The sequence below is a fragment of the Anomaloglossus baeobatrachus genome, chromosome 4 (genome assembly GCF_048569485.1).
Source record: "Anomaloglossus baeobatrachus isolate aAnoBae1 chromosome 4, aAnoBae1.hap1, whole genome shotgun sequence".
NCBI lineage: Eukaryota > Metazoa > Chordata > Amphibia > Anura > Aromobatidae > Anomaloglossus > Anomaloglossus baeobatrachus.
In genome coordinates this window covers 179,912,221-179,925,158 of record NC_134356.1, presented here as the reverse complement: position 1 = coordinate 179,925,158, position 12,938 = coordinate 179,912,221, and the positions used below count along the sequence as shown (strand labels likewise).

General features: G+C 40.8%; 1 protein-coding gene across 1 annotated transcript; it reads left to right on the top strand.

Moving 5' to 3' along the window:
• The first annotated feature begins 8,353 nt into the window (after positions 1-8,353).
• LOC142301345 (uncharacterized) lies at positions 8,354-12,026 on the top strand. Its single transcript, XM_075342339.1, has 3 exons — positions 8,354-9,067; positions 9,156-9,316; positions 11,567-12,026. Exons 1-2 carry the CDS (start codon positions 8,354-8,356, stop codon positions 9,171-9,173), a joined length of 732 nt encoding a protein of 243 aa, XP_075198454.1. The 3' UTR covers positions 9,174-9,316; positions 11,567-12,026.
• Positions 12,027-12,938: the final 912 nt, after the last annotated feature.

Below are 12,938 nucleotides of genomic sequence, written 5' to 3'. Positions count from 1 at the left end.
TCCAGTACTGCCCCTTCCTCCTGTGACCCCCTCTCTGCTGCCTGCCTCCTTCTCTGGTAAGACAGCACCGGATTATAATACGGACTCCATATTTTTTTTTTACTTTTTTTTCCTCCTACAAACGGCATATTATGTTCAGTTTACACCAGTTCAGACTTTCTGTTTAGAAAGTGCCGGCAATTCTTCTATTTTGTATTATGGAGTCATGTCCTTTGTCTGTGCACTCCTCCCAGTGACCTCAGGTGTTTAAGTTTTTCTTTTGTAGGTTCTTTTCTAGCCCTTTTAAGAAGTCAAGAATGACACAAAAAGAGGCAGAAATTTAGATTAGGTTGAGTTGAGAGCTATACCTTGGTGTGACAAATAGTCAACTGTTATTTTGGATATTATATGTTATGTTCAATTTACACCAGTTCAGACCTTCAGTTTAGAAAGTGCCAGCAATAGTTTTATTTTCTCTAACTAAATCTATCTGACAGATATGGATGTATCTAATGTGCATGAGGGCCCTATTTTTAACTGCATGATATGTGCATCAAGAGGAAAAATATGCTAGCTTAACATTATAGGCCCTGTCACACTCAGAGATAAATCTGCGTCAGATCTGTGGTTGCAGTGAAATTGTGGACAATCAGTGCCAGATTTGTGGCTGTGTACGAATGGAACAATATGTCTATGATTTCACTGCAGCTACAGATCTGCCAAAGATTTATCTCTGTGTGTGACGGGGCTTTATAACAAATGGAGTGAATCATTGCAGTCAGGCAACCCGAAGGAACAAGATGACAGGTGGTGCTCAGCTGATGATCCCAGTCCAGGGGAGCAATGCAATCTTCAAATGAAGACAATATCTGTGGCACTCTCCTTCTTTTGGTTAAAAGACCTCTTATTGCATTACTATAGAAACATGTCTCTGATTAGAGTAGTGGGGAAGAGGGGGCAGGTGCAGACTTGCAGGAGCTCGTCAGACATGAGCCGTTGCACGTACTCTTGCGATTCATTAACCTGCGCTTCTATGGTTTTGCATCAGACCCGTAAAAAGCTCAGGACTGCATGAAACAGCCTTTTATGGAGGGGACGATTGGATATAAAATAATATGAAGCCAATCGTCGCCCGAAGTCCTCCGGGCACATGACAAGGCCACTACGGGACTGGAGGATTGATACAGCAATAAAGGAAAACCCAAATGTGAACGAAGGGTATGTTTAATGGTACACCTCAACATATAGCATGTCCCTGTTAGCTTCACAGGTATACAGGTATTGGTTACGTGTGAAGGGACACATCAGACCGAGAGGTAACCCAGTTAGCGTCACTAGGAAACCGAGGACTGGTACACACACACACAAGTCTGCCACTGACACTGCAGGCTACCGGTCACATGTGTAGGGGCATGTCAGACCATGTGGGCCACCCAACTAGCATTACTGAATGCCTGAGGACTGCTAGGACATAGACTGGCCCTCACCGTGCCAAGACACAGGAGTATCGAGATACGAATACCTGGTACCAGCGCCTAGCCCTGATACACACGAGTCTGCCACAAGCTCTTCAGACTACCGGTCACGTGCATAGGGGGCACGTCAGACCGAGTGGGACACCCAGTTAGCGTCACTGAGCACCCGAGGACCGGTAGGACAGGAGCTGAGCCTAACCGCGCCCCGTTACCAGAGAATTATGGCGTCCGGCACCATCGCCCTTGCCTTGCCTACCACTGTCCTAGCCACAAACACACACCTGCCACAAACACTGCAGGAAAGATGGCACTGGAACCCACGCATACATGCAGCACAGTCTGCTCACTGAGCTGCAGCCATAGACAATGTGATGCTCGCGACCCAATGGGCATGGTTACAGACTTTTTATAGCTACCTCCCTGGCCCATACCACAGGGCATGTGGTAATGTTGCCGGTTGTGGTTATTCTGTCAGCGATGACGTCACACGCATACACGATAATCCCACACTTAGTGCTTAGAGAGGTTGCGGGAACTCACGCATGCGCGGTAGCGCAAAATGAGCACTTAGGCTCAGGATGGTACAAGACTTTAGCCACCTTATGCCTGTCAGCCTGACACCTTAAATGATGGACAGGTGGCGCTGCGGAGTTGACTGATCCCAATGTGGGAGTTAATGACGTGACTGGACCAGTTCGGGACTCAAAAGGACCCCGAACCATAACACAGCTGTTGTCTGACAAGCTCCTCCACCCATGCGCCTGCTCCCGCTCCCCCACTACCATAGTTTCTATTCAGACATGTTTTTAGAGTAAAACTGCATGATAGTAGTCAGTCGGTGACAACTCATAAGTTATATCTTATTCCTGCAGATACGTGTGATGGGAGAAATCAAGTTAGCTGCTGCTTTAAATTATATTTTGCTAACACTGCTATTACAATTTTTAAGAAGAAAAAACATTTTTTTGTAATAGGTAGCAAGTTTCAGGATTTGTGACAGAAGATACCTAATATTTTGTTTAAAAAAAAATAAATTTTATTAATATGCATTAAAAAACAAACAAAAACACAAACACCATAAGTGAATAAAATTCTGTGGTGGTTGCTACAGATATAGACAGCAATCAATGAGACCACTCTAATACAATAGAATGATTAATTCGTCACTAGGTGATCAGGATAAAAAGAGGAGGGAAGGGGTTCTTAAAACCTTTCTCGCCCTAGTTAAATATGTTTCTGCCTGCCAATGGAGTACATCCTAATTTAAACGATGCCCCCATTCCTCGGCGGCTCTCCCTTTTCTTTATCCTCACCTTACCTCAACAGGTTAGGTCAAGTTGGGTCTCATACAAAGCTTACACAACCAGCCACTAAGGAACTCAGTGCATATTAATACCTGAACCTTAAACAAATAAGGATAACTTTACATCATATTTCATATGGAAGCAATCCAGGGTACAAATTTAATGTTTCACTGTCCCTAGATCCACTTGCTCCTACCTAGCAATGGAGTGAATCCTTAGTTTCCTGATGCCCCCATTCCTCGGCGGCGTGCCCTTATAGGCTCTATAGATCCCTATACATTCAATCGGGATTTGAAAATATGAAAAATCTAATAAATTCCACATCTGTTATTTATGAAAGATGCTCTGAGAAAATTCATTTTTCATATAAAGAAGATATCAAAGTCTCGATGCGTTTCTCTCCGCCCTGATTATGGATGGAGTTCATCAGGAGGTCTTAAACAAAAGGCATGATAGCCTCCTATAAGAGATTATGTCAGAGTAAGATTTTTATGGATAAATAACTTTTTATAGGTCATTCAGCAAAAAACAAGGATCCCCCATAAAGCACTTCCCCTGCCCATCCTTATGTACCAAAGTTCAGTAAAAATGCCCATACAGAAACGGTCTTAATATATATAGAGAGCAGCCCTTACCTTGGATGTGTCACCCTTAGAGATAACGTTCAGAAAAGGTAGGGCACTAAAGGATCGATTAACTCATAGTTTCTATCAGGCTCCAAAAGCCATGGGAACATGGCTAGATAGGAAGGTGATGGGGACATATAAATGTGGACATTGCAAATTCTGTAGATGGATTACACAAAGTAAAGAAGTAACAAGTGTAAGAACTGGAAAAATGTACCAAACACGGGAATTTGCTAACTGCAGCTCTGAAGGAGTAATTTATTTAATCACCTGCAGTTGCCCGCTGAACTACATAGGGAAGACGAAAAGAGAGTTACGAAAACGGATGGGTGAACACCTGGGGGACATTCGGAACGCCAGGGATACCTCAGTGTCCAGACATGTACGAACAGCTCATGGAGGAGACCTATACAGTATAAATTTTAGGGTAATCGAACAAGTGTCCTCGTCACCAAGGAAAGGGGATTGGAATAAAGTTCTATTACAAAAGGAGTGTAAGTGGATTTACCGCTTTAAATCAGTTTATCTGGATGGATTAAACGAACAACTGACCTTTAACTGTTTCTTATGAGTAGATTGGTGCAAGAGGGGAGGTTCTTTGGTTTCTAGTATATCCATTGGAAGAGGTCTTTAACTTACCTGCTTGGGATGTATCGATCGAGATTAGATCACCCCATCTATTTAAATTGAATTCATTTGCGGTCAAAAACTGCCCCCTGGAATGCTTCCTGACCCATTCCACATTGGGAATGCCCTATATTAATCCTTGGATACTCCTGAATAATATCTAAGTTAGCCCAGGAGATGATTTCATCTATATTACATATGGCCAACCCAGAGTAAAGAAAAAGTTATCCCTCATTTTCACATTCATATTCATTTATTTTTCATAATATAAATGCTCAAAAACCTAGTCTGAGGCTACAATACTCTTCATATACCTTGTGGTAAATACACATGATATGTCATTTGAATGGATTAAAATCAGACGCTAATGTTATCAGTATTATATTATAGAAGTGAACTAAATAAAAACTAAGTCCCTAAATTACAAAAACACGTATGCGCAGCCTTCAGGAACGCCCATGAAGCGACATCACAAGTAAAAAGGAAAGCGCATGCGTGATATGTGAAGCGTCTTACTGCTGTAGCCCGAGGTGAGTTTGATTCAGAGGTGTGGAACGCATCCTGCGCTCCAGTGACACTTCCGGGTAGCGATTAGCGCTACTCTGAATGTTTGAATGATATTTACTAGACGCTGCACTGACATACAAGCAGCGATATATAAGAGGAACTTGAGGGGGGATATCCATAGTTTACACTGGGGGCATAAAGAGATGTTTATTAAAAACAAGCTGTCCATCAATAAAGTGACAGGACTGGATCACATGTAATAAAGGGGAGGGACTGACCCTATTTAAACCCCTGACGACTGACAGCAGACTATTATTCTGCATTGATCTCTATGGGTGACACATCCAAGGTAAGGGCTGCTCTCTATATATATTAAGACCATTTCTGTATGGGCATCTTTACTGAACTTTGGTACATAAGGATGGACAGGGGAAGTGCTTTATGGGGGATCCTTGTTTTTTGCTGAATGACCTATAAAAAGTTATTTATCCATAAAAATCTTACTCTGACATAATCTCTTATAGGAGGCTATCATGCCTTTTGTTTAAGATCTCCTGATGAACTCAATCCATAATCAGGGCGGAGAGAAACGCGTCGAGACTTTGATATTTTCTTTCTATGAAAAATTAATTTTCTCAGAGCATCCTTCATAAATAACAGATAAGTGGAATTTATTAGATTTTTCATATTTTCAAATCCTGATTGAATGTATAGGGATCTATAGGGCCTATAAGGGCAAGCCACCGAGGAATGGGGGCATCAGGAAACTAAGGATGCACTCCATTGCTAGGTAGGAGCAAGTGGATCTAGGGACAGTGAAACATTAAATTTGGACCCTGGATTGCTTCCATATGAAATATGATGTAAAGTTATCCTTATCTGTTTAAGGTTCAGGTATTAATATGCACTGAGTTCCTTAGTGGCTGGTTGTGTAAGCTTTGTATGAGACCCAACTTGACCTAACCTGTTGAGGTAAGGTGAGGATAAGGAAAAGGGAGAGCCGCCGAGGAATGGGGGCATCGTTTAAATTAGGATGTACTCCATTGGCAGGCAGAAACATATTTAACTAGGGCGAGAAAGGTTTTAAGAACCCCTCCCCCCCCTCTTTTTATCCTGATCACTTAGTGACGAATTAATCATTCTATTGTATTAGAGTGGTCTCATTGATTGCAACCACCACAGAATTTTATTCACTTATGGTGTTTGTATTTTTCTTTGGTTTTTAATGCATATTAATAAAATGTACAATTAACAACCTCATGTCCTATTAGTTACCTACTAGCACTCCAAGATACATAATTTATACACATTTATTGGACATCCCTAGATGACCAAATTAAGGAGTAACGCCATTTTTCAATAAAATCAATCTTTATTTAAACATATTTTTTTAAAATATTTTAGCAAAAAAGGTACCGTATAAAAGAGAGGCACGGACAGGCACATAATTAGATCCCTATATTAGTAACTGGGATATTTACACCCAGGCAGGTAAATGTATATCTGATTACAGCCAAAAACCAAATATTAAATGAATCTAGTGATTATACCAATTATTAATACCAGTGTACCATATTCATTGCTGCACAAATCTCCACATATATAATTTAAGACAAGTATCATATGCCATATGGACCAAGAGCAGACTCTGCGGTTCCACCTGCGTTTTTTCATCTGCAGTGCATAGATTTTTTCATCTGCAGTGCATAGATTTTTTCATGCAGGGTTCCTCCATGAATAATCTGTACTCATGCGAATAAATAAATAAAAGAGTATGGAGGTTCCCTAAGCACGAATCAATTCCATTGAATGCAGTATAAATTAATGAACGCACAAGGTGGTGTCAGCAGAGCCTGCTCAGGCTCACAGATTACATAGAATTCATGACACTTAGAAACATACAATGTGCAGCAATAAACCATCTATGATAACGACCGCACAAACCATGCAAGTCCAAAAATCAACTAGAGATTAGTGTAATTAGGCTGACAAAATACATGATAATATCATAATATTACATCACCTGACTGGGAAGTATCCTGCCGTGACCCTCGCACTCCGACACGTGTTTCACAAACAGCTTTCTCAAGGAGCGTGTCAGAGGTGAGGGGCGAGCAGATTATAAACATCAGATAACCAATAAGAGGTGCCAAAACCTGATTGCATTCAAACGTCACACCAGGAAACAGACTAATCCCATTAGCGGCGCATGACTGCAGTTGCTACGGACGCTTGAAAAGAGACCTCCCACGGATCGCGATCACGTGACCGTGACGTCATGACCCACACGGTGGTGAGTCATGGCAACCACAGCACGCTATCTGACGCGATGTGTGACGGTCAGTCGGCAGCAGTAGGAGTCATGCGCACTGGGTAATCTGTGATACTTAGAAAATAATACACACAACAGGACAGGAAGATTTCAATCATTCAAAAAACTTATTGTCAGAAAAACTATGCAATCGACTGCAAAAAGGCACATCATTAAATAGAAGGGAACCATATTATTATGCAAAGATATATAATTTTACAAAAAACACCCCATTATAACATACAATCAATATGATAGAGACCTATACAGTCAAGGGCACGTCTTTACATAGGAGGAGATCATATTATTATACAGTCATAAATGGATTTACAAATTCTAGAGAAAACACCCCATTATAACATACAGTCAATACAAAATAATTAAAGAGAACACTACTCCATAACACTTGTTCATATAATATATAATGATCCTGTCGGACGACTTGAAAGAGTAGCTCCTTCCCCTAGACATCAACGGTCATCACACGAAACCTTCCCAGGACATGTAGAAACAGCACACTCCATTGGTGAAATTAACCCGAATATATGGTGACCTAAATGAACTAAAAAAATAAACGATTAAAATAATAAAAAACAAAACCCACCAAACACATCTAACTAAAACCCAGGCATCCATACGCGAAGGATACAAGAGACACAAGAAACTACAAAATATCATGAGAACAAACACCTCAGAAAACCTCCCTCTTTTTTGGATACAACCAGGTTGATTACAGGAAGGCTGAAAAACCCATATTTTCGTTCAGCCCATTAGGAGTCAAGGTTCCCAGCCTATAAATCCACTTACTTTCAACCTGGGCAAGAAGCTTACCAAGATCCCCCCCTCTGGTACCGAGAGACACTAAATCAATACCTTTCGCTTTCAACAAGGAGGAATTACATCCATGATACTTTTTATAATGTCTTGGAATGGTTTTTAACAAATTTTCATCGGTGATGCTTTTAGCTTTCTCAATGTCCAGACAGTGCTCACGAATTCTAATTTTCAACTCCCTCGTGGTAAGTCCAATATATACCCTTTTGCATGGGCATTCAATCCTGTAAATCACACCTTTTGAGGAACACGTGATCCGATGTCTAATATCGAACTCACGTGATCCATCAAAATTGTGAAACTTCTTGGACTTAACAAGATTGGCACACGCCTTGCAAAGGCCACATGGGAAAAAACCAACTGGCAATGGTTGGCTGGACATGCTTGTTTGAAATGGTTCATAGTTACTATGAACAAGCATGTCCCTCAAGTTTTTACCACGTTTAGCCACAATAGATGGTCGTGATGGGAGAATTCTTTTTAGAACCGGATCCGTCAGTAAAATATTCCAATGTTTCTGGACTACTGTCCTCATTTTATCCCACTTATTATTGTAAGTGGTAATAAGACGCACTGTCTGGTCATTATTTGTTGTTTTCACCGTGTTGGAAAAAAGGAGAGAGTTTCTGGACGACCCCACTGTTAATTGTATATTTTTGCTGTTTTTTGAACAGTTGGTCCCATTCCACAATGGATTTCAAAGCCAGGGAAACCAGCTGGCTGTCCAAAGCCTCTACTATATTTAGCAAGGGTACCGGTGTGATTTTACCCCAGTCATCATGCAAAGATAGTATCAAGAGATACAGGAATGTTTTACATAAAAAAACAAAAATTTGGTGGACAAGTAACTCCCTTGAGCGATATTGTGAGCAAGAAATCATCCCCCGGGGTCTTAGGATTCATTTATATCCTAGCTTTGATCTGGAGCAGGAAGATTTGATCCTAAGATGGCAGAAGGCTGCTGCAAAATGTTCGTTTGAATTTATGAAAATTATAAACGAAAAGAATAAAATTACCTTGCTTAAATTAGAGGAGGAGATAAAGGAACTTGAGGAGGGCCTTCAAAAAGATCTATCTAAGGATGACCTACAAGAACTTTTTGCGAGCCTGGATAAGGATTTTGAACGGTGGGAGAAGGAGATCAGCACTGATAAATTGAAAAAATATCAGCGCGATATCCAAGATTTTGAGAGTAAAAAAATTTATAAATGGCAGATAAAGAAGGAATCCAAGATGGCTACTTCCAGATTTGCCTCTAATCAATCGTTGAATTCTGCATCTGAGAGCAATGTGTCTACAAGCGGCTCAGAAGGTCCCAGAGATCCCTCATATAATGGATACAGAGGGAAACGTAAAGGATATGATATCTTCAATCCGAGGGACAAACGTAAGGATGGGCCGCAGGTAATTAATCTTTCTCAACACATGCTCTCAGATGTACAAATTTCTTTATTAGAAAAGGGATTAACTTTTTCCCCTTCTAATCCCCTAGACGCGTTCACAGCGGTGAAAGATATTCACCTTTTTTCAAGAAAAATCCTGCTTAAAAAATTGCATCATAAGACTCAAGCTTCTGATATCTTCACCACTAGGGAGGAGCAAGAGGCACTTTCAATTTTACAATCTTTGGAGGAGGAGAGCTCAGAGAATGAGGTTGGTAATTTCCCGTTACAGCTTATGAATAAATCTAAAAAATTCCCAAGCTTGAGTATTTGTCCGGCCTTAGAGGTGTTTACGAAAATGGTCTCTCAAGAAATTGAAGAGTTGGCCGCCTCACCTTCACCAGCCCGGAATCTTACTAAAGATGAGTGGGCTGGTTTGAAAGAGTTACAATCCTGGCGGGATGTCATTATCAAGCCAGCTGATAAAGGCGGCAACCTTGTTATTTGGCCGTGTGACAAGTATGAAGAGCAGGCTAACAAATTGTTGGGAGATACTAAATGTTACCGGAAATTACCATATAATCCCACCTCTACTTTTCATAGCTCCTTAGTTGTGATCTTGGAACAAGCATATGACAAGGGAATTATTCCCAAAAAATTCCTTGATACTGTTAAGAAACTTCATCCACGTCTCCCGGCTTTGTACCTGATTCCAAAAATTCACAAGGATCCAATTAATCCCCCTGGCAGACCCATAATATCTGGGAACGGTAGCCTCATTGAATTGGTGTGTCAAGTAATTGACTATTATTTGAAGCCGTTGGTATGTGAGTTACCATCTTACATTCAGGATACCACGGCAGCGCTCAGACGTCTGGATGGGATTCACCTGGAGGATAATATGATGATGGTGTCTGCTGACATTGAATCTCTATATACCTCCATTAGGCATCCGGATGGTCTGAGGGCTGTCTCTTGGTACCTTGAGTCTAGTAATATTGCACGTCCCACGGCGGACTTGATTTTAGTCTTACTTGAGTATATACTGACACATAACATCTTCATATTCAATGGAAAGGTGTATCTACAAACCCAGGGTACTGCTATGGGTGCCTGCTGTGCACCATCCTACGCCAACCTTTTTTTGGGGGCGTGGGAGCGGCAGATTTTTGTGAGTGACAACAATCTATGTACTCATCAGGTTTTGAATTGGATCAGGTATATAGATGATGTGTGGTTTATTTGGGAGGGTGATGTGGTTGGTTTACAGGAATTCATGCAGAGTTTGAATCAAAACAATCTAAATATCAAACTCACATTTGAGTATGGCCGTGAAATCAATTTTTTGGATTTGAAAATTGTGGCATCATCGGACGGTTTGTTGTCCACTCAGGTCTTCCGTAAACCAACCGCCACTAATTCCTTACTACTGGCATCATCTGCACACCCTAAAAATACCATCAAGGGGATTCCTGTCGGCCAGTTCCTCAGGGTTAGGAGAATTTGCTCCGATGATTCAAGTTTTATGACTCACTCTGAGGAGCTGGCCCATAGATTTGAATCAAGAGGTTATAGTCGGAGGACAATAAGGCATGGTTTTAGGAGAGCAGTGGGGTCGTCCAGAAACTCTCTCCTTTTTTCCAACACGGTGAAAACAACAAATAATGACCAGACAGTGCGTCTTATTACCACTTACAATAATAAGTGGGATAAAATGAGGACAGTAGTCCAGAAACATTGGAATATTTTACTGACGGATCCGGTTCTAAAAAGAATTCTCCCATCACGACCATCTATTGTGGCTAAACGTGGTAAAAACTTGAGGGACATGCTTGTTCATAGTAACTATGAACCATTTCAAACAAGCATGTCCAGCCAACCATTGCCAGTTGGTTTTTTCCCATGTGGCCTTTGCAAGGCGTGTGCCAATCTTGTTAAGTCCAAGAAGTTTCACAATTTTGATGGATCACGTGAGTTCGATATTAGACATCGGATCACGTGTTCCTCAAAAGGTGTGATTTACAGGATTGAATGCCCATGCAAAAGGGTATATATTGGACTTACCACGAGGGAGTTGAAAATTAGAATTCGTGAGCACTGTCTGGACATTGAGAAAGCTAAAAGCATCACCGATGAAAATTTGTTAAAAACCATTCCAAGACATTATAAAAAGTATCATGGATGTAATTCCTCCTTGTTGAAAGCGAAAGGTATTGATTTAGTGTCTCTCGGTACCAGAGGGGGGGATCTTGGTAAGCTTCTTGCCCAGGTTGAAAGTAAGTGGATTTATAGGCTGGGAACCTTGACTCCTAATGGGCTGAACGAAAATATGGGTTTTTCAGCCTTCCTGTAATCAACCTGGTTGTATCCAAAAAAGAGGGAGGTTTTCTGAGGTGTTTGTTCTCATGATATTTTGTAGTTTCTTGTGTCTCTTGTATCCTTCGCGTATGGATGCCTGGGTTTTAGTTAGATGTGTTTGGTGGGTTTTGTTTTTTATTATTTTAATCGTTTATTTTTTTAGTTCATTTAGGTCACCATATATTCGGGTTAATTTCACCAATGGAGTGTGCTGTTTCTACATGTCCTGGGAAGGTTTCGTGTGATGACCGTTGATGTCTAGGGGAAGGAGCTACTCTTTCAAGTCGTCCGACAGGATCATTATATATTATATGAACAAGTGTTATGGAGTAGTGTTCTCTTTAATTATTTTGTATTGACTGTATGTTATAATGGGGTGTTTTCTCTAGAATTTGTAAATCCATTTATGACTGTATAATAATATGATCTCCTCCTATGTAAAGACGTGCCCTTGACTGTATAGGTCTCTATCATATTGATTGTATGTTATAATGGGGTGTTTTTTGTAAAATTATATATCTTTGCATAATAATATGGTTCCCTTCTATTTAATGATGTGCCTTTTTGCAGTCGATTGCATAGTTTTTCTGACAATAAGTTTTTTGAATGATTGAAATCTTCCTGTCCTGTTGTGTGTATTATTTTCTAAGTATCACAGATTACCCAGTGCGCATGACTCCTACTGCTGCCGACTGACCGTCACACATCGCGTCAGATAGCGTGCTGTGGTTGCCATGACTCACCACCGTGTGGGTCATGACGTCACGGTCACGTGATCGCGATCCGTGGGAGGTCTCTTTTCAAGCGTCCGTAGCAACTGCAGTCATGCGCCGCTAATGGGATTAGTCTGTTTCCTGGTGTGACGTTTGAATGCAATCAGGTTTTGGCACCTCTTATTGGTTATCTGATGTTTATAATCTGCTCGCCCCTCACCTCTGACACGCTCCTTGAGAAAGCTGTTTGTGAAACACGTGTCGGAGTGCGAGGGTCACGGCAGGATACTTCCCAGTCAGGTGATGTAATATTATGATATTATCATGTATTTTGTCAGCCTAATTACACTAATCTCTAGTTGATTTTTGGACTTGCATGGTTTGTGCGGTCGTTATCATAGATGGTTTATTGCTGCACATTGTATGTTTCTAAGTGTCATGAATTCTATGTAATCTGTGAGCCTGAGCAGGCTCTGCTGACACCACCTTGTGCGTTCATTAATTTATACTGCATTCAATGGAATTGATTCGTGCTTAGGGAACCTCCATACTCTTTTATTTATTTATTCGCATGAGTACAGATTATTCATGGAGGAACCCTGCATGAAAAAATCTATGCACTGCAGATGAAAAAATCTATGCACTGCAGATGAAAAAACGCAGGTGGAACCGCAGAGTCTGCTCTTGGTCCATATGGCATATGATACTTGTCTTAAATTATATATGTGGAGATTTGTGCAGCAATGAATATGGTACACTGGTATTAATAATTGGTATAATCACTAGATTCATTTAATATTTGGTTTTTGGCTGTAATCAGAT

Coding starts and splice junctions, on each gene's coding strand:
- LOC142301345 (XM_075342339.1), top strand. CDS start 8,354: ATGGATTTCAAAGCCAGGGAAACCAGCTGGCTGTCCAAAGCCTCTACT.